Genomic DNA, 23,369 nt, shown 5'->3' with positions numbered 1-23,369 from the left:
AGGTCAACATCAGATCAGTTCAGAAAGTTACATTTTGTTTTATGTCAACACTCTCCTTAGAAACTTGATTAGTTTAGAAATTTGTCCTAATGTACCTGATAATTGCAGTGCTAACCAGCACCTTATTTTTACCATCAAGGTTTTTAAGGCAGATCTTACTTAGCTGGGCTACAGGACCCTAGATTGTTTTCCATAGGCAATGTCAGCCAAGTCCTGGAGAGAAATATTTTGCTGTAAGTGGTCTGCATATAGACCATGTTACATTAATTATATTTTGCTCACATTCAAACGAAATGTTAATTGATTTCTCCACTTTCTTGACTTCCCTGTTTGGTTTTCCCTTTAGGCAAGTACATTGTTTAGTTCCATGAAGCTGTTTCTTTTTCTCCAAAGTCCTTTTTTTTCCCTGTGAGTTTTCTGTATTCTTTTCTTGATTTTTTTTTTTTTTTTTTTTTTTTTTTTGGTTTGTTTGTTTCTTCTCTGCTTTTCTTGGTGGGTTTTTTTTGTTTTGTTTTGTTTTGTTTTGTTTTGTTTTGTTTTGTTTTGTTTTTCTATTACTGTGCTCATGCCAGCTAAAAATTCTCCATTTTTCAATATACAGAATCAAAAGCACATCGAATTTCAGGATTTTAAGAGATCTTAGGGACTAAACAAAATATCTACTACTTCAATCTGTGTTTAACATCCCAGACAAGTGGTTGTTCAGGTGAAGACCCTGAAACTCAAAGATAGTAAATGATTTCTTTGGAAACACTTTGTAGCATAAATGAGATTTGAACTCTAATTCCTTAGTTCAAAGCCTAGTCCTCTTGTATACCATCCTGTCAGTCAGTATTTTAATAATAGAAAAGGGAGAGTGGGTCTAGTGATCCCAATGGAAGATGATGAGAATGGAATGAGCTGGTGAACCTTAATGGAAGTGGATAAGAATAGAACTAGCAGGGAGTGGCCAAAGACACTGAATTAGATAAGAATAGGGGTTTAAGAAAAGAGATCAGACTATTGGGCTTTGTGATAAGGATAAATTAGAAAAGCACAGGATGTTGAGAGTTAGCAAGAAAGACAAAGTAGGGGGCTTAAGAAAGTCCTAAACAGGTTGCTGCTGTTTCATTTCTCTAATTAGAGAAACTGGCAGACATCAAGGGTTTTTTGTTTTTGTTTTTGTTTTTTGAAAGATGTTAAGAGAATTTGAGCCACTGGGAAGAGTCATAGAGCAGATAGAAATGTGTATCATCTTCCACTCCAGCTTACAGAGGTGTAGCTTAGAGCTTATCAAGTGCTAGGGTATTGGAGGTCGCTGAACTGCATAGATCTGTGACCCAGGCCAGGTCTCCCCTTTTCTTTGCTTCTTTTCCCAATTAACTGATGTTCTTCTAATATCTATGTAGGTTGAAGGCAAGCATAGGATTAGCTGGGAAATCAGCCAAGAGCTTCATTTGGGTAGTTGGTCATATGCCTATCCTAGAGGTGGATGATTGAAACTCCATTTAGCTTTCCAGGAACAGGGAAACGGAGCTCCTACCCTTGATTATTTGAGCTCATCCTTTTAGGAATCTGTGCTTTCCTACACTGAACATTTAAAATCTGGAGACTGCCATGGAGCCCTGCAGAAAGATCTGGAAGTGGGAACCCACAGTAAAGAAGATATTCAGATAGTACTTAGAGAAATAGAGATGTAACTCCAAGGACTCAGTTATGTTAGCTAAACCTGTTTATGCCTAGTATTCTGTTATTAGAATGCTAAGCATGTGGGAGTTATTTATATCCTACCACTCAAGGTCATCACCAAGGTCTGACTTTTCAACTTCAAAAAACTGCAACCTCAGGCATAAATGGGTTAATTGAACTTTCAGTTCAGCCTTCAGGACAAACTGCTGTAAGTCTCTGCCAGTATATTGGCTGACACTATTTGGTATGGAAGTAAGACTGAGTAGGCATTGGATATCACATAGGTTTGGAGAGCTGAAGGAAGAAATAGGTAACAGATATTTTTTGAAACAAAGGTCATATTTTAATTACATCAGGATATATATTATTTGATATACTGATAGCTGCTCTTTTCCTAGATTTTGTTTTTCTTTTTTTGTTTTTTGAAGGGACATATAAATATAGACTGGGAGTTTTTTGGTTTTGTTTTGTTTTGTTTGTTTTTGTAAGAAATGAACCTTATTTTTTGTTTGTTTTGTATATTTTTGCTCTTAAGGCTTTCCTGCAGACTGGATACCTTTTTAGGGCATACTTCACAGGATGGTTACTTCAATTTTAAATCCAAGGTAAAATGATATTGTGAAATTAATATTCTCACTCTGAATCTAGTTTTATATAGTATTTACTCTTAAAATTTAGCAATAGTCTAGCTTTGATTATCTGCAGAATAGAAATTTGGTTAAGAAAACCATTTTATAGATATATAACTAGGTAAATTTATTTTTTTTACTTTGGTAAATAACAGATAACTGCTAAATACTTCAAGGGAATGAGAACTGAAAAAGAGAATGGGCTGGAAAATACATAATGGCAGGAAAATTATATTACAAAAATCTTCCCCATGAGAGAGGAAATGTGAAATTTGGTCAAAGTTCATTAGAATAAATATCTTTACTGTGAATTTAAAACCATACTAACTGACTTTTATAATACTTATCTGTTAAATGAACTTTTAATGGATCCAGTTACTTGTAGCAATCATGGAGTCTCCCTGTTAACCATAGCATATAGTTGCTTTTTTCTTCTTGAACATTTATTATTTTGGTATTATACAGTTTTTGGCAGAGAATTTTAAAAAAAATTTATCCTTGGTTCTGTAATTAGACTAAAACAATATTGGCAATAGTGGGAATTTAATTATGCATGATGTCATGTGCCTGCAATCCCAGATGTTCAAGAGCCTGAGGCAGGAGAATTGCTTGAACCCCAGAGTTTGAGACCTGGGCAACATGACAAGACTCCATCTCTAACTTTTTAAAAAATTATGGAAGACTAGAAATTAAAATTCTTCCTCAATATCTGTATGGTAAAGAGATTCCACTGTATTTTCTAAGTCACTAAGAGTGTATTTCAAAATCTTAATCTAATTGAAGAATACATGTTTTGTTCTTACAAAAGTAAGCAGAGAATTTTAGTATTGATATGATAAGACTTTAATTTCAGAAGGTTTTTGTAAGTAATTTTCAGAAATACTTACTCAGAGTTCTTGTATCTCATTCTAAAATTTCAAATCTCAGGCTTTTCTATTCAGTTACTTAAATAAAAAATTTTAAGCTACTATATTACTATGAGTTACTGGAGATTAGGAAACATGTTTGTTTTGGAGTATCTAGAATTATGATTTGCATGTAAGAAGTATTTTAATATTTTCATTATAAATAAATGAACACACAAATGAGTTTCTATAAAATGGAATGTTATAAGTAACATAATACATGTAATATATTCTAATAATCTCATTTCTAAAATTGGCTTAAATTTATATATTTATTTTATTTTATTTTATTTATTTTTTTGAGACAGTCTTGCTCTGTCACCCCGGTTGACACGATCTCAGCTCACTGCAACCTCCGCCTCCTGAGTTCAAGTTATTCTCGTTCTCAGGCTCCCTAGTAGCTGGGATTACAGGTTCCTGTCACCACACCTGGATAATTGTGTGTGTGTGTGTCTGTGTGTGTGTGTGTCTGTGTGTGTGTGAGAGAGAGAGAGACAGAGAGTTTTAAGTGTAGAGGGGCTTTCACCATGTTGGCCAGGCTGGTCTTGAACTTCTGACCACAAGTGTTCTACCCTCCTCGGCCTCCCAAAGTACTGGGATTGCAGGTGTGAGCCACCATGTCTGGCCCTTTTTAATGTTTAGGATATATAAGTTCAGATAAGTTGTGTTAAGAAAACATGTCAAAATGGGAAGGAAATAAATTAGAAATATGTCATAAGTAGAAAAGATGGATTTAGTATATCTTCTAATATCCTTCAAGTGGAAGCTTAGGTTGAGATTTTAGGTTAAATTTCTTATTTTTTTTAAAGCCCAAACTCATGTTATATTAAATATATATTTTCAATCCACACATTACTGTTTAGAATTCTGCTTGCTAATTCTTTCTCCAGGTGGAAAGTTGATGGATTATTTCTTGTTCTATTTTTCTCTCTCGATGTTAACAATGTTCCATCTTTCAGGTAGTGATAGATGTATTTTAGAGTAATAAAATTAACCCTTTTATTATACAAGTTTTTACAAAAAGCTTATTGTAGAGTAAATTTTAATCAATATTACTCGGGATCCATTATGAACACAAGTTTCTGTTAGGTATCTGTATTTCTCCACATACATTATTGTGGTTAACATTTTTTCTTTCCTTGGCTAAGCTAATGCTTGACTGACTGGCTGTCTCTTTTTTGTTTTGTTGTTTCTCTGTCCCATCTCTCCTTTTTTTTGAGACAGAGTCTTGCTCTGTTATCCAGGCTGGAGTGCAGTGGCACAATCTAATCTCAGCTCACTGCAACCTCTGCCTCCCAGGTTCAAGCATTTCTCTGACTCACCCTCCTGAGTAGCTGGGATTACAGGTATGCACCACCATGCCCAGCTAGTTTTTGTATTTTTAGTAGAGACAGGGTTTCACCATGTTGGCCAGGCTGGTCTTGAACTCCTGACCTCGTGATCTACCTGCCCTGGCCTCCCAAAGTGCTGGGATTACAGGCTTGAGCCACTGTGCCTTGCCTCTCCTTTTAAAAATGATTTACTTTGGCCCTTTTCCTTGCAGAACACATGTCATTAGTTTCTGTTCTTTCATTACACTCTGTCTCTATTGTCAGCATATTTAGTGACAGCTTCCTCCTTAGTAGCTTTGTGTAGTTTTCACTCATCTGTCATTGCCCCACAAGGTTTATTCTTATTTTTTTCTCTTTCTTGGAAGGAGCTGAATTAATATGATAATTTATTTTAGCTTTTTTATAAACAGTATAGAAGTTGCTTGTACTGTTTGCAATGTCTGCCCATTTAAATAAGATACCACTAAAAACTAAGTTCTCACATTTTCCCTATAAGACATAGTTTATGCAAATACACAACATATAATTACATATTTAATTTATATTTCTTAATACATTAGTTTTTTTCAGTAATACTCAAAACTCCTTATGGCTACGTTGTGTTCTAGGTTATTTTGGTTAAGGAAATGATCTAATTGATATAGTATTTGTTTAATAATGAACTAGTGGCAAAAGAGTAACATTTTGAGGATATCTGTATCATCTCTCATAATTCTCATCCCGTGAGAGCATGTAGACTAGTAAATGACAGATTTAAGGTTTAAATCTATTAATACATCTGAGGGACTCTAAAACCTGTATTCTTTGTGTTAGATCATATATTACTGGTGAATATTATAATTATTTTATCAAACTTGATACATGTTATTCTCTTAAAGCTATTGTTTTTTTTTTTTTTCCAGAATATTCCAAAACAACACTTAACCAAGCAAAGAACTGTTTCTCAAAAAACAGTCTCAATGAGGAATAATGGTAAGCTATCTGAAGACTACCTATTCTTGTGTTATTCATTGACTCTTGATCACAATTTTTTACTCTTTCCTTTAACTTTAGTGAAAACATATGGCACTGTGAGAACAGGAAATATAACTTTGTTTGAGGGCAGCAGTTCTGACAGCGGAAATGAAGATGGGGATAAAATCCATCCTAAAATCATCAATGTTCAGCCTTGTCGACCTACTCATCCTGGTCTGAAACCTTCCCTCAAACCTATTGTGAACCCTGGTGTTACAAAGGTAGATTGTTTCTTTTTAAAATCTTTCCCCTCCCCATGCTCTTTCACATACCATCCCCTCAATCTTCATAATGAGGACAGGGATCCTAGAAAGAAATTCAAGTCCTCAAGATCACAACAGAAAACAAGTGTAACAACTACAGAGATAGATGTACGGGATTGAGGTTTATGAAAAGAGATGGGAATAAACAGTTCTTAGATTTGCCTTTATGAAAGGAAATAAATAATAAGCAACCCAAAAGAACAACTTAAAATGAGCTGGGCACAGTGGGTCATGCCTGTAATCCTTACACTTTGGGAGGCCAAGGTGGGCAAATCCCCTGAGCTCAGGAGTTTGAGACCAGCCTGGGCAACATGGTGAAACCCTGTCTTTACTAATAAACAAAAAAATTAGCCAGGCGTGATGGCACATGCCTGTATTCTCAGCTACTCAGGAGGCTGAGGCATGAGAATTGCTTGAACCCAGGAGTTAGAGGTTGCAGTGAGCCAAGATCACATCACTGCACTCCAGCTTGGATAACAGTGCTAGACTCTGTCTCAAAAAAAAAAAAAAAAAAAAAAAAAAACAAGAATTAAATCTTTCCATGCAATTCAAAAATGCATTGCCATAATATTCCAGAAATAAGTGTCTGCCTAGATTAATTAAGGAATATTTTATACTCTTGAAAAAAAAAGGGGAAATAAATACATAATTGAAAAGTGGAATTCCATGATTTTCCCTCATGTTTTCATTTTCAAAAGTTCAGAGTTCTGTATAGGTTTGCATTATTTAATTTTACTAGTTTAGTATATTTTACAAATATTTATCAATACTGTATCCTTTTCCTGATTAAGGTTATTTACTTCTATTCCAAATGTATTTATCCCAATCTGTCTTCTAAGTCTCCTGGGTGCCTCAAATTTTATAGGTCCTAAACTGAACACATTGTTCTTGATTCTTTCCTGACTACTACCCTTTGTAATCTACTCTGTCATCTGGCTTCCCCCTCCTAATATGTAACACCTGGTAAATAGCACTGATATATAGAAAGAGGGAAATCCTGCACTCCAGGTCTCACATCACCAATGTGTTCACTTACCAAGTTCTGTATTTTTACCTGCTTACCACTTTTCATATCTTATTACTATAGTTCACATTGTGACCTGTATTTCTAGAATACTCTTTTATAGTTTGGTCCCTGCCTCACCACTTTCATTTGCTTTTACATTGCTGCCAGGATGACTTCTCCCAAAATATATTTGTGATGATCTTAACTCGTCTGCTCATTGAGTGGATGGATCCCCATTACATGAAGGGAGATTTTACATTCCAGCATGACACATATCTTTTGTAGTTTGACCTCGTTCTCCTGTTTTCTCTCTCCACCCCATTTCCTCTGACTGCATTCCAGTTTTACTTTAATGCCCCTTATTTGCCATGTGATGTCGTGTACCATTCTTCTGCCCATGCTGCCTTATCTAGAAACCATTTATACCCTCAATCTTCACTTTGTCTTTCAAAATATGGCCCTGGTTTTTCAACATTTATGGAGCTTTCCAAGTAGAATTGACTATTCTCTCTTAATAGCCTCACCATATTTTATTCATTTTAATTGTAGACCTGGTGTTATATGTTTCTCTTCTTGCTGCTTTTCATATATCTCTATCCCCACTTGAATATAGGGTGGAATTTGTCGTTTGTTTATATTTTCAGCTTTTCTCAGGAAATGCCATGATTTTATAGGCACAGTAAATAAAGAAATACAATGTTTTCCAAAGTTTTTTTTTTGTTTTTGTTTTTATAGGAGGAAGCAACAAAACTACCAGCTGGAAAAAAAGAAAATGGTATTATTTAAAGTGCTCCATGAGAGCAAACAAATTATAATAATTTTCTGTGTGTACAAAAATCAGAGGTGGTAAGTTAGTGAATAGCTTTGAAAAGAAAAGTATTTGCTTAAATGCTATTATTTAAAAAAGAAGAAGAAAACACCAAGTGTGGTAGCTCATGTCTATAATCCCAGCATTTGGGAGGTCAAGGTAGGCAAATCACTTGAGCCCAGGAATTTCAGACTTGCCTGGGCAACATGGCAAAACTTGAGCTCTGCTTTAAAAAAAAACCTACAAATATTAGCTGAATATGATAGCACAGGCCTGTAGTCCCAGCTACTTGGGAGGCTGAGGTGAGAAGATCACTTTAGCTGAGGAGGTGGAAGCTGCAGTGACCTGTGATCATATCACTACATTCTGGGTAACAGAGCAAGACCCTGTCACAAGAAAAAAAAAACCAAAGTCACAGACCCAAATATCATTATCTTTTTTGCTATTTTTTCTCATATTACAATCTCCTTTTTCCTGAAACTACATCAAACCTGAAATCTTTTTCTACTATTTTTATTTTATTTAAATATTCATGAATGGAGATAGACTTTACATATGTATTTGAAATTTACAGTAACTAATAGTGTTATGAATGTATCTGTGAATAACATTTTATAGATAAGTCTGCATCAGGATCAGGAGAAGAGGAAGACATAGGGTCACCCTCGAGATCTAAGGTACTGTCTACTGTTGTAAGTATCAAGTCATGTTAAATCATAAAATAGGATGTTTGGGCTTTACTTTCTCACCTGTTGTACACCCATAAAGGAATTATTTTCTCACATATCAGTGTGTAATGAATACAATAAATATGTGCTAAGTCAATTACTGCTGCATAGTACAGTTCTGCTAATTTGCAGAATTCATTTAAGAAACCAGTGTAGGAGGATGCTGGTAAGATGGCCGCCTAAGAACAGCACAGGACTTCACCTCCCAGTGAAAGTGCAGAGGGTGAGTGGACGCCGCATTTCCAGACGAATTTTTATTGCCCACAGACCAGGAGATACCGAGGCAGAGGGGTCGCCAGTGCCACAGTCCCAGCTGGTGCGGCTGTTTTGGCCCCCACAGGGCTGATTTGGCCCACGCGGCTTCTTTGACCACGCCCTGTTGCGGCAGTTCTCCATACAAAAGCCACTGCTCTGGGAACCCTCTTAGCTGGTGATCGGATCCCTGAGACGGCAGAGTTGCCCATTCATCGGAAATAGCGAGCCAGGCCAGGAGATTCCTAGGCAAAAAATCCGCCAGGAGCCGGTGCCTCTGTTTGAGTCAACTCAGTGAGTTGCAGCACGGGAGATCCCGGCGCCTTTTCAACAAGCGACTGGAACGCGGGGTCGTTCAACTTAAAAAATAAAAGAAAAAACTCTGAGTTAGGGAGCCAGGTAATCAGGCTCGGTTGCTCCCACCCCTTCACCCCAAACAACAACGAAAACAAAAACAGTAATTGAAAACCCACTGGGTAGAGTCCTTTACACCAAGCACAGCTGAACCCTGGACAGTCTGGCTCGGTGGGGGAGGGGCGTCTGCCATTACCAAGACTCCACCATTACGGAGGCAGGCCGCCATCGCCAAGGCAGCCCGCCTTTGCTGAGGCAACCTGCCACAACAGAGAGAGTCCACCATAACAGAGGTGGAGCCACCATTGCTGAGACAGTTCTAACTATGCCCATATAAACAGGACTGCAGGGAAGAGCACAGGGCAGCTGGGTGGAGGCCACAGCAGCTCACCAAAGCCTCTGCGAGCAGGCAGTGGCTAGGCCTGCTGCTAGCTTGGCAGGGCAGACATGAAAGGAAAAACAACTGCAGCAGCACAACGGAAGCTCATAAAGCCCCAACTCCCCGGGATGGAGCACCTGGGAACAAAAATGCTTTATGAGTTCAGTGCAACAGACCTAAATGTACCTGCCCAGCAGCTCTGAATGAACAACGGAGCTCACAGCTTAGGACTTAAGCCTCAGTAAAAGATAGACTGTTTCCTCAAGTAGCTCCCTGACCGCCATAGATCCAAAGACTCACTTCACAAAGGAGAGAATGGACTGAGAGTTGGTGAGCATCCTTCTGGGGCAAAGATAGCGGAAGAGGAAACTGTTAGCAACCCTTACTGTTGTGCAGCTGCTGCAGGTGATCCCCAGGCAAGCAGGAGCCGGAGAGGACCTCAGCAGTCCTACAACAGAGGGGCCAGACTGTTAGAAGGAAAGCTTTAAAAAAAAAAAAAAAAAAAAAAAAAAAAGATGTAACTTTAGCATCCACGAACTAGAAGGTCACTCAGAGACCCAATCTGAAAGACAGTAACTACAAAGACAACAGGTGGATAAACCCACAAAAATGGGAAGAAGCCAGCTCAAAAAGGTTGAAAACTTGCGAAACCAGAACACCTCTCCTCATTAAAGGGATCACAACTCACCAGCAAGGGAACCAGACCGGATGGAGAAGGGGGGTGATGAAATGACAGAGTCAGACTTCAGAAGGTGGGTAGTAAGAAACCAGTGAGCTAAAATAACATGTTCTAACCCAACGCAAAGAAAATAGGAACCTTGAAAAAAGATTGGACGAAATACTAACGAGACTGGACAGCATAGAGAGGAATATAAGTGAATTGATGGAGCTGAAAAACCCAACACAAGAACTTTGTGAAGCATGCACAAGAATCAACAGCCAAATTGATCAGGCAGAAGAAAGGATATCAGGTCGAAGATCAACTCAATGAAATAAAAAGAGAAGGTAAGAAAACAGAAAAAAGCGCAAAAGGAATGACCAAAATCTTCAAGAAATGTGGGACTATGTGAAAAGACCTAATCTACATTTGATAGGTGTACCTGAATGTGATGAAGAGAATGAATCCAAGCTGGAAAGTACTCTTCAGGCTATTATCCAGGAAAATTTCCCCAACCTTGAAAGGCAGGCCAATATTCAAATCCAGGAAATACAGAGAACACCACAAAGATATTCCTCAGGAAGAGCAACCCCAAGGCACATAATTTTCAGATTCACCAGGGTTGAAATGAAAGAGAAAATGCTAAGGGCAGCCACAGAGAAAGGTCGGGTTACCCACAAAGGGAAACCCATTAGACTCACAGCAGATCTCAGCACAAAACCTACAAGCCAGAAGACATTGGGGGCCAATATTCAACATCCTTAAAGAAAAGAACTTTCAACACAGAATCTCCTATCGAGCCAAACTAAGCTTCATAAGTGAAGGAAAAATAAAATCCTTTGTGAACAAGCAAGTACTCAAGTACTCAGAGATTTCATCATCACCAAACCTGCTCTACAAGAATTCCTGAAAGAGGCTCTACACATATAAAGGAACAACCAGTACCAGCCACTCCAAAAACACACCAGATGGTAAAAGAGCAACAACACAATGAAGAATCTGCATCAACTAACCAACAAAACAGCCAGGTAACATCAAAATGACAGTATCAAATTCACACATAGCAATACTATCCCTAAATGTCAATGGACTAAATGCCCCAATCAAAAGACATGGACTGGCAAATTGGATAAAAAGCCAAAATCCATCAGTGTCCTGTATCAAGGAAACCCGTATTACATGCAAGGATACACAAATGCTCAAAATAAAGGTATGGAGGAATATCTATCAAGTAAATGGAGACCAAAAAAAAAAAAAAAAAAAAACCAGGAGTTGCAATTCTAATCTCTGATAAAATAGATTTTAAAGCAACAAAGATCAAAAAAGACAAAGAAGGACATTACATAATGGTAAAAGGATCACTGCAACAACAAAAGCTAACGATCCTAAATATATATGCACCCAATACAGGAGCACCCAGATACATAAGGTAATTTCTTAATGACTTACAAACAGACTTATTAGACTCCCACACAATAATAGTGGGAGACTTTAGCACCCCATTATCAATATTAAATCAACCAGACAGAAAATCAACAAGGATATCCAGGACCTGAACTCAGACCTGGAACAAGCAAACCTAGTAGACATTTACAGAACTCTCCAACTCAAATCCACAGAATATACATTCTTATCAGCACCACATCACACCTACTCGAAAATTGACCACATAATTGGCAATAAATCACTCCTTAGCAAATGCAAAAGAACGGAAATCATAACGAACAGTCTCTAAGACCAGAGTACAATCGAGTTAGAACTCAGAATGCAGAAACGAACTCAGAACTGCACAGCTTCATGGAAACTGAACAACTTGCTCTTGAATGTTGACTGGATAAACAATGAAATGAAGGCAGAAATAAAGATGTTCTTTGAAACCAATGAGAATGAAGACACAACATACCAGAATCTCTGGGACACATTTAAAGCAGTCTCTAGAGGAAAATATATAGCCATGATTGCCCACATGAGAAGAAAGGAGAGATCTAAAATTGACACCCTATCAGCAAAATTGAAAGAGCTAGAGGAGCAAGATCAAAAAAACTCAAAACCTAGCAGAAGACAGGAAATAACTAAGATCAGAGCAGAACGGAAGGAAATAGAGACACAAAAAACTCTTGAAAAAAATCAATAAATCCAGGAGCTGGTTTTCGAAAAGATCAACAAAATAGACCACTAGCCAGATTAATAAAAACGAAAAGAAGGAATAACCAAATTGATGCAATAAAAAACGATAAAGGGGATATCACCACAGATTCCACAGAAATCCAAACCATCATCAGAGATTATTACAAACAACTCTATGCACATAAACTAGTAAACCTGGAAGAAATGGATAAATTCCTGGACACCTGCATCCTCCCAAGCCGAAACCCGGAAGAAGCCGAAACCCTGAATAGACCAGTAACAAGGTCTGAAGTCGAGGCTGCAATAAAGAGACTACCACCCAAAAAAAGCCCAGGTCCAGATGGGTTCACAGCTGAATTCTACCAGACATACAAAGAGGAGCTGCTACCATTCCTTCTGAAATTATTCCAGACGATCCAAAAAGAGGAAATCCTTCCAAAATCATTTTGATGGGACAAACATCATCCTGATACCAAAACCCGCAGAGACTCAACAAGAAAAGAAAATTTCAGGCCAATATCCATGATGAACATAGATGCAAAAATCTTCAATAAAATACTGGCAAACCGATTGCAACAGCATATCAAAAAGCTCATCCACCACGATCAAGTAGGATTCATCCCGGGGATGCAAGGCTGGTTCAACATATGCAAGTCCATAAACGTAATTCACCACATAAACAGAAGCAAAGACAAAAACCACATGATTATCTGAATTGATGCAGTGAAGGCCTTTGACAAAATTCTACAGCCCCCTCAATAAACTAGGTATTGACGGAACGTATGTCAAAACAGTAGAAGCTATTTACGACAAACCAACAGCCAATATCATACTGAATGGGCAAAAACTGGAAGCCTTCCCTTTGAAATCTGGCACTAGACAAGGATGCCCTCTCTCACCACTCCTATTCAGTATAGTACTGGAAGTTCTAGCCAGAGCAATCAGGCAAGAAAAAGAAATAAAGGGTATTCAAATTGGAAAGGAGGAACTCAAATTGTCTCTATTTGCAGATGACATGATTGTATATCTGGCAGACCCCATCATCTCAGACCAAAATCTCCAGAAAGTGATAAACAACTTCAGCAAAGTCTCAGGATACAAAATAAACGTGCAAAAATCACAAGCATTTTTATGCATCAGTAACAGCCTTAAAGAGAGCCATATCAAGAACGAACTGCCATTCGCAATTGCTACAAAGAGAATAAAATACCTAGGAATACAACTAACAAGGAACATAAAGGACCTCTTCAAGGAGAACTACAAGACATGGCTCAATGAAATAAGAGAGGACACAAACAAATGGAGAAACATTCCACGTTCATGGTTAGGAAAAATCAACATTGTGAAAATGGCCATACTGCCCAAAGTAATTTACAGATTCAACGCTATTCCCATCAAGCTACCAGAACTGGAAAAAAACACCTTAAACTTCATATGGAACCAAAAGAGAGCCTGCATAGCCAAGTCAATTTTAAACAAAAAGAACAAAGCAGGAGGCATCACACTACCGGACTTCAAACTATACTACAAAGCTACAGTAATCAAAACAGCATGGTACTGGTACCAAAACAGCGATATAGACCAATGGAACAGAACAGAGGCGTCACAGGAAATACAACAAACCCACAACCATCTGATGTTCGATAAACCTGACAAAAACAAGCAATGGGGAAAGGATTCCCTGTTTAATAAATGGTGTTGGAAAACTGGCTAGCCATGTGCAGAAAGCAGAAACAGGACCCGTTCTTGACACCTTACACCAAAATTAACTCCAGTTGGATTAAAGACTTAAACATCAGACCTAACACCATAAAAACCCTAGAAGAAAATCTAGGCAAAACCATTCAGGACATAGGCGTAGGCAAGGACTTCATGACCAAAACGCCAAAAGCAATGGCAACAAAAGCCAAAATAGACAAATGGGACCTAATCAAACGCCACAGCTTCTGCATGGCAAAAGAAACAGTCAGTAGACTGACTCGGCAACCCACAGAATGGGAACAAAATTTTGCAGTCTACCCATCTGACAAGGGACTGACATCCTGAATCTACGACGAACTAAAACAGATCTACAAGAAAAAAACAAACAAGCCCATTCAAAAATGGGCGAAGGATATGAACAGATACTTTACAAAAGAAGACATACAGGAGGCCAACAAACATATGAAAAAATGCTCATCATCACTGGTCATCAGAGAAATGCAAATCAAAACCACATTGAGATACCATCTCACACCAGTTAGAATGGCGATCATTAAAAAATCGGGAAACAACAGATGCTGGAGAGGATGTGGAGAAATAGGAACACTTTTACACTGTTGGTGGGAATGTAAATTAATTCAACCATTGTGGAAGGCAGTGTGGCGATTCCTCAAGGACCTAAAAATAGAAATCCCATTTGACCCAGCAATCCCATTACTGGAGACATACCCAAAGGTATAAATCATTCTACTATAAGGACACTTGCACACGAATGTTCATAGCAGCACTGTTTACAATAGCAAAGACCTGGAACCAACCGAAATGCCCAACGATGATAGACTGGATAGGGAAAATGTGATACATATACACTATGGAATATTAACTCAGCCATCAAAAACGATGAGTTCACGTCCTTTGTAGGGACATGGATGAACCTGGAAACCATCACTCTCAGCAAGCTGACAGAAGAGCAGAAAATCAAACACCGCATATTCTCACTCATAGGCGGGTGTTGAACAATGAGAACACATGGACACAGGGAGGGGAGCACTACACACTGGGGTCCATTGGGGTGAAATGGGGGAGGTACGGGGGGTTGGGAGGTGGGAAGAGATAGCATGGGGAGAAATGGCAGATACAGACGAGGGGATGGAAGGCAGAAAACCACACTGCCATGTGTATACCTATGCAACAATATTGCATGTTCTTCACATGTACCCCAAAACCTAAAATGTAATAAAAAAATAAAAAATAATATTTGTAAAAAAAAAAAAAAAAAAAAAACTCTTTGCACATAAACTAGTAAACCTGGAAGAAATGGATAAATTCCTGGACACCTGCATCCTTCCAAGCCAAAACCCGGAAGAAGCCGAAACCCTGAATACACCAAGAACAAGGTCTGAAGGCAAGGCTGCAATAAAGAGCCTACCACCCAAAAAAAGCCCAGGTCCAGATGGGTTCACAGCGAATTCTACCAGACATAGAGGAGCTGCTACCATTCCTTCTGAAACTGTTCCAGACAATCCAAAAAGAGGGAATCCTTCCCAAATCATTTTATGAGACAAACATCATCCTGATACCAAAACCCGGCAGAGACTCAACAAGAAAGAAAATTTCAGGCCAATATCCATGATGAACATAGATGCAAAAATCTTCAACAAAATACTGGCAAACTGATTGCAACAGCATATCAAAAAGCTCATCCACCATGATCAAGTAGGATTCATCCCGGGGATGCAAGGCTGGTTCAACATACGCAAGTCCATAAACCTAATTCACCACATAAACAGAACCAAAGACAAAAACCACATGATTATCTCAATTGATGCAGTGAAGGCCTTTGACAAATCTACAGCCCTTTATGCTAAAAACTCTCAATAAACTAGGTATTGACGGAACGTCTCTCAAAACAATAAAAGCTATTTTCGACAAACCAACAGCCAATATCATACTGAATGGGCAAAAACTGGAAGCATTCTCTTTGAAATCTGGCACTAGCAAAGGATGCCCTTTCTCACCACTCCTATTCAATATAGTACTGGAAGTTCTAGCTGGAGCAATCAGGCAAGACAAAGAAATAAAGGGTATTCAAATTGGAAAGGAGGATATCAAATTTTCTCTATTTGCAGATGACATGATTGTATATCTAGAAGACCCCATCGTCTCAGCCCAAAATCTCCTGAAACTGATAAACAACTTCAGCAAAGCCCTAGGATACAAAATAAACGTGCAAAAATTACAAACATTCCTATACACCAGTAACAGACTTAAAGAAAGCCAAATCAAGAACGAACTGCCATTCGCAATTGCTACAAAGAGAATAAAATACCTAGGAATACAACTAACAAGGAATGTAAAGGACCTCTTCAAGGAGAACTACAAGCCATGGCTCAACGAAATAAGAGAGGACACAAACAGATGGAGAAACATTCCATGTTCATGGTTAGGAAGAATCAACATCGTGAAAATGGCCATACTACCCAAAGTAATTTACAAATTCAATGCTATTCCCATTAAGCTACCAATGACTTTCTTCACAGAACTGGAAAAAAACACCTTAAACTTCATATGGAACCAAAAGAAAGCCCGCATAGCCAAGTCAATTTTAAGCAAAAAGAACAAAGCAGGAGGCATCACACTATTGGATTTCAAACTATACTACAAGGCTACAGTAATCAAAGCAGCATGGTACTGGTACCAAAACAGAGATATAGACCAATGGAACAGAACAGAGGCATCACAGGAAATACAACATACAACCATCTGATCTTCGACAAACCTGACAAGAACAAGCAATGGGGAAAGGATTCCCTGTTTAATAAATGGTGTTGGGAAAACTGGCTAGCCATGTGCAGAAAGCAGAAACAAGACCCCTTTTTGACACCTTACACCAAAATTAACTCCAGATGGATTAAAGACTTAAACATCAGACCTAACACTATAAAAACCCTAGAAGAAAATCTAGGCAAAACCATTCAGGACATAGGCGTAGGCAAGGACTTCATGACCAAAACCCCAAAAGCAATGTCAATCAAAGCCAAAATAGACAAATGGGACCTAATCAAACTCCACAGCTTCTGCACAGCAAAAGAAACAGTCAGTAGAGTGAATCGGCAACCAACAGAATGGGAAAAAATTTTTGCAGTCTACCCATCTGACAAGGGGCTGATATCCTGAATCTACAAAGAACTAAAACAGATCTACAAGAAAAAAACAAACAAGCCCATTCAAAAATGGGCGAAGGATATGAACAGATACTTTACAAAAGAAGCCATACAGGAGGCCAACAAACATGAAAAAATGCTCATCATCACTGGTCATTAGAGAAATGCAAATCAAAACCACATTGAGATACCATCTCACACCAGTTAGAATGGCGATCATTAAAATATCTGGAGACAACAGATGCTGGAGAGGATGTGGAGAAATAGGAACACTTTTACACTGTTGGTGGGGATGTAAATTAATTCCACCACTGTGGTAGACAGTGTGGCGATTCCTCAAAGACCTAAAAATAGAAATCCCATTTGACCCAGCAATCTAATTACTGGGTATATATCCAAAGGATTATAAATCATTCTACTATAAGGACACATGCACACGAATGTTCATTGCAGCACTGTTTACAATAGCAAAGACCTGGAACCAGCCCAAATGCCCATCAATGATAGACTGGATAGGGCAAATTGGTACATATTCACCATGGAGTATTACCCAGTCATCAAAAACGATGAGTTCACATCCTTTGTAGGGACATCGATGAACCTGGAAACCATCATTCTCAGCAAACTGACACAAGAGCAGTAAATCAAACACTGCGTGTTCTCACTCATAGGCAGGTGTTGAACAATGAGAACACATGGACACAGGGAGGGGAGCACTACACACTGGGGTCCGTTGAGGGGAAATGGGAGAGGGACGGGGGAGTGGGGAGGTGGGAAGAGATAGCATGGGGAGAAATGACAGATACAGGCGAGGGGACGGAAGGCAGAAAACCACACTGCCATGTGTGTACCTATGCAATAATCTTGCATGTTCTTCACATGTACCCCAAAACCTAAAATGTAATTAAAAAAAAAAAAAAACACAACCAGTGTAGTATAGTGCAAATATATATATGGAATCACTGAGTTCTGAAGGGAAGTTTATCTAAACGCTAAAGAATTATTCCAGGTCAACCTAGGAGCAAATGTATGATTCTATGGTATATCTGAATGTGTAAATATCCCAATGAGATGCAGAGATAAAGAGTTTAAACTGTAGGGTTTTTTTTTTTTGTTGTTGTTGTTGTTGTTTTTTTGCAACTTGGAATTTGAAAAGATAATGCCTAGGACTTGAAGGTATGGATATATTTGGATCATCAGTTTAAATATGCAAAGAACATTTTCTGAGAAGGAAAAGCATGGGAAATAGTTTATGTGTGGAAGCATACAAACAACAATTTGGTTTAATAGTGTTTTAGTTCTTTTTAATAATAGAATGCATTGAGTTTCTTTGTTGCAGTCATACTTGTAGTAACATAAGTAAAAAAATAATAATAATATATTTCAAAGCAACAACTGTGAACATAGATGGGAATGGCCTGACCTCTTAGGTAGAAGCAGCTGGTACATATTGGTACCAGCACTGAGTGGAAGTCAAAAGATATGTTAGTATCCTGGTCCTGTCACTTACTAGCTATGGAATCTTGGGAAAATTTATTTAACTTATTTGAATGTCAGTGACCTTTTTCATAAAGACTATTAATATCTATCTCATAGGTATGCATAATATACAAATGTGGTAAGAAATGTGAAAATATTTTGTAAACTGGAATATATACATACAAATATGAGACAAAATGAATCACAGTGAAATTCAGTGCCTTAATACATACTGTGAGTCTTTTTTTAACCTGTAGTCAATACTGTCAATTAGTCGATACTGTCAAGTAGTCACTACTGTCAAGAGAACAATGAGAAAGTATAGCATAGGTAGGTGGATTTCCATTTTGAAGTAAAGTTTTAGTGGTCTAATACTAGTGATATCCTATGGGAGTAGAGTGATTTGACACCCAAGACCTCCTGATAAGGTTTTATATATTTTGACTTTGAATAAATTTCTGTCATTGTCTACTGTGTACTAGGCAGTAATACACTGAATACACAAGATGAAGGCTTATCCTAGAGTGGTAGGAACACAAAAACAAACAACAAACACATAAGTCACTGCAAGTGCTCCCTATGAAGAAAACAGAAAACACTCCATTACAGGAAATTGAGGAAGTTTGTAGTTAGGATTGGGATGAGAGTGGGAGTAGAACTGTGTAGTCAGAGAAGATCTTTCCGGGTGCCATTTAAGCTGCGAGCTAGAGGCTGAGAAGAAGCAAGCCATGTGAAAATCTAAAAGGAAGATGTTCTGGACAGAGAGAAAAATGGATAACAATTGTTCATCATTTTGCTTTTAAATCCTCAAATGACCAGGAAGCAGGAAGTGGGGTAACCATCATCATCATCATCATTTTTAATGTGTAGGAAAGAAAATGTGCAAATGAGAATCTGGAACATTTTAGATGCTTTGTGAATAAATGTTCTTATTCTTCCCTTTTATTAAGGCTTGCTCTAGTTTTTTAAGTTATTTCTTAAATGGAAAAGAGTGGCAGAGTATATCTAATATTTACTTGCTTTTATTTAAACATAACATAAAAGGTTTTTTTTTACTTCTATGCCATTTTATTCAACCATTTTTATATCAGTAAAAATTTTTTCAAGAAATACTTTAATTTTATCAGGCGTTTGTTTGCCTAAATGAAACAGCTTCATCAGTGTTCTGTTTATACACAACCTGTAGTACTCCAAAGTTTCTTATGCCAGTTATCTCCTTTTAATAAAAAATTCTATAATTGGGACTATTTTAAATGTTAAATGCTGTAATATAGCGAATGTATTGTATTTTTATAATGCCCTCTTTTGATGGAGATTACAAATTAGAGTTAGGTCTTTTGAAGCAAGTGTCTTGCTGAAATATGCATGTAAGTTAATACTTTCCCTGTAAATAAGTTTCCTTTCGCCTTCCATACTCAGTTTTACAGAGTCAATAGCCTAATGAAGATAAAAGATAAGCTCCCTCTAAAAAGCATATATGAGGTTCTCTGTTGAAATGTTTTGGTTTCCAGACTGGGCACAGTGGCTCATGCCTGTAATCCCAGCACTTGGGAGGTCAATGCAGATGGATCACTTAAAGTCAGCAGTTTGAGACCAGTCTAGCCAACATGATGAAAACTCCATCTCTACTAAAAGTACAAAAATCAGCTGAGCACAGTGGCATGAGCCTGTAATCCCAGCTCCTCAGGAGGCTGAGGCAGGACAATCGCTTGAACCTGAGAGGTGGAGATTGCAGTGAGCTGAGATCATGCCATTGCACTCTAGCCTGGACTCTCATAAAAAAAGCAAAGCAAAGAAAAAAAAAGAAATGTTTTGGCTTTCAGTACCTGCTTCTCTTTTTTTAAGTCTCATTGCTTTAAATATAGGAAATTTAGATATTTTAAATAAGCGATTAGGAAATGTTTGTGCAACTCATTATTGTTATTTTGTATTGAAACTCATTGTTGATATTAATTTTAACAGAGTATCTCGAAGAATGTTCTCCAGATACATGGTGGTCGTTTATCTGGACCTGTTGATCAGCAGAAGAAAAATGCAGTAAATGGAAATGTAGATGGTAATAAACATATTTTATTTTTAAAAACATTTAACATAATGTTTACTTGAAAACACCATCACTGATATAGTATAACAAGCAAAGGAAGATGATTTACTAAATGTACAGTAAGAAAAGTGAGAAGGTGATACGTTTTCTGTATTAACACACATCTACAAGAGAGTAAATTGAGAATGCCACTAAAGGAGTTTAATTAATAGCTCCATTTCAAGATACTCTAAGATCTGAGGAAAGTCAGGAAATAAGAAGAAAGGAGAGAAGAGGGAATGAAGAATGAGAAAGGCAGTGAGCACAGGGAGTAAATGAAAGAAACAGAACGTTCATATAATGGAAGGTGGCAAACCCAATAATTCTCAGAAAAAGGAAGAAAAGTGTTTTAGAAAAGTGGAAAGAAGATGTAGTGGGCTTCTAGCACCAAAGCTTGTCGAAGAATTAGAGCAAAATTTTTAATTCTTCCTGTCTTCCTCTTTGATGGAAGTACCTGACCAGGCAGAGCTATGTGTTATCTACCTCATGTGAATGTAAGCATATATGGTCATCTATGCATGCGTACAATTTGATGTCATATGCAGTCAGTATGGAAAGAACTCATACTTCAATAAATCATCTCAGGGACTTCTTAAAATGCACATTCTGATTCAGCAGGCCGGGGATTCTGCATTTCTATTAAGTTTTCAGGTGATGCTAATGCTGCTGATCCTCAAGCCATGCTCTGATTGGCAAGGTTATAGACTTTTTTCTATATAGAAATTGGAAAGAAGAGCCACCTGTTCAATAATAACAGGCTTAGAGGACAGCATGATTTGGCTTTTATTTCAGGTCATGTTTTTAGCCAGAGGGGAAGTAGAAAGAGATGAAGAAATAGAAATTATAGATGTAAGATACTATTGCTAAAATAAGAGGGGAGACTTGGTGGGAGTAATCCATAAAAAAATGTAGAATGGGAAGAATCAAGACCACAGATGTAAAAATTTTCACAAGGATTGTAAGCAAGGATGAGAGGAAAAGAAAGAAATTAGCTAGGTAATTTTGAATTTTCTGATTAGTATATCCATCCACATCATTGCAAATGACAGGATCTCATTCTTTATTATGACTAGACAGTACTCTCTTGTGTATATGTACATTTTCTTTGTCCATTTGTTGGTGTACAAATAGATTGCTTTTAAATCTTGGCTGTTGTGAAGAGTCCTGTGATAAACATAAGAAGGAAGATATCTCATCAATTTACTAATTCCCTTGCTTTTTAGTATATGCCTAGCAATGGGATTGCTAGATCATATGGTAGTTTTATTTTTAGTTTTAGGGTTTTTTTTTTTTTTTTCTTTTAGACAGAAGCAAAAAAATATGCCTCCTGGTCTCAAGCAATTCTTGCACATCAGCCTCCCAAGTAGCTGGGACCACAGGTGTGTACCACCATGCTGCCTAATTTTTTTCATTTTTAGTACAGATAGGTTTTCACCTTATTGGCCAGGCTGGTCTCAAACTCCTATACTCAAGCAATCCTCTTGCCTTGGTGTCCCATTGTCTGGTATTACAGGTGTGAAGCCTCACACCTAGCCTATTTTTAGTTTTTGAGGACTCTCCACAGTATTCTCCATAGTGGCTGTAGTAATTTACATGCCCACATGTACGAGGGTTCCCCTTTCTCCACATCCTCGTCAGCATTAAAACCTGTCATTTGGATAAAAGCCATTTTGATTTGCATTTATCTGGTGATCAGTGCTGTTGAGTACCCATCCATATATCTATTTGCCATTGGATTGCTATTGGATAGCAGTTCAAGACATAACAGGACCAAGGGAAAGTGTTGTTTTGCTTTTATTTCTGAATATGTTTCCAGCCAGAGGGTAAGATTATGAAATAGAAATTATTGATGTGAGATTCTACTGCCTAATGAAGAGTAAAGAAGTAGTGGGCATAATCCAGGAGGCGTATATGCAAGGAGAAGGAAGACCACAAATTGAGAGGCTTTTCCAACGACAAAGGGATTGTGAAGGGGGAATGAGAGAGGAAAGAAATAAGCTATCTCAGTAGTTTTAGAGTTAGTGATGAGGACACTTGAGAGAAGTCAATTCAGATGGCTTCAGTATGTTTGCACTCAGGACATTAGATTATCACTGCCCTTGAAATTATTGGAAGGAGGAAGGAGTGCAAGAAATGGGGTAAACCACAGCAACTCATTGCTCCACTTTATATCACACATCAAAGATAAAGGTTAAATTTATATGAGGTAATCAAATGGAATTCATTTGAATGAAAGACCTTTCACTGTTTTTGTTAAGAAAGCTATGTTTTGATTAGATACCTGTTCCATAAAAGTACTTTAAAGACTAGCATGGTATACCCAAACACAGTAATTTCAGAAACAAAAAGTATAGGATTTATTCCTTGAATAACAAAACTAATGTTTTCAATAAACATTGTACTGATTTTGAAACATAAAAGTTTATCATAATGAATGTGAAATTTTTATTTTTGCAATAAATATTTACACATTGAAAGCTGCTTATACATTATTTTGTGATGTGTTTAATATACTGTCTTGCATGAGTGGGTCAAGAAACTTTAAGACAAGGCCAAACTACAGGATGCAATCAAGAAGAAGAGAAAACCAAACACTGCATGTTCTCACTCATAAGTGGGTGTTGAACAATGAGAATACATGGATACAGGGAGGGGAACATCACACATTGGGGCCTGTTGGAGGATTAGGGGATGGGTGGGGGAATAACAGGGTTTGGGGAGATTGGGGGAGGGAAAACAGGAGAAATTCCTAATGTAGATGATGGGTTGATGGGTGCAATAAACCACCATGGCATGCATATATATATATATATATATATA

The 23,369-nt window shown here is 37.7% G+C and overlaps 1 protein-coding gene across 8 annotated transcripts in view; it reads left to right on the top strand.

Moving 5' to 3' along the window:
* The window catches only part of ANKRD62 (ankyrin repeat domain 62), a 112,618-nt gene that overhangs the window by 23,813 nt on the left and 65,436 nt on the right, over positions 1-23,369 (top strand). For all 8 annotated transcript variants that reach the window (XM_074383809.1, XM_074383807.1, XM_074383805.1 and 5 more), the window contains 6 exons: positions 2,204-2,273; positions 5,436-5,505; positions 5,587-5,768; positions 7,552-7,591; positions 8,243-8,301; positions 20,429-20,522. In XM_074383809.1, coding sequence (XP_074239910.1) covers positions 2,204-2,273; positions 5,436-5,505; positions 5,587-5,768; positions 7,552-7,591; positions 8,243-8,301; positions 20,429-20,522 — 515 coding nt within the window. The remainder of the gene's footprint in view (positions 1-2,203; positions 2,274-5,435; positions 5,506-5,586; positions 5,769-7,551; positions 7,592-8,242; positions 8,302-20,428; positions 20,523-23,369) is intronic.

Source organism: Saimiri boliviensis, chromosome 13 (assembly GCF_048565385.1).
Source record: "Saimiri boliviensis isolate mSaiBol1 chromosome 13, mSaiBol1.pri, whole genome shotgun sequence".
Classification (NCBI taxonomy): Eukaryota; Metazoa; Chordata; class Mammalia; order Primates; family Cebidae; genus Saimiri; species Saimiri boliviensis.
The sequence above is the reverse complement of the archived record's forward strand: the minus strand, read 5'-3'. Positions and strand labels throughout refer to the sequence as shown.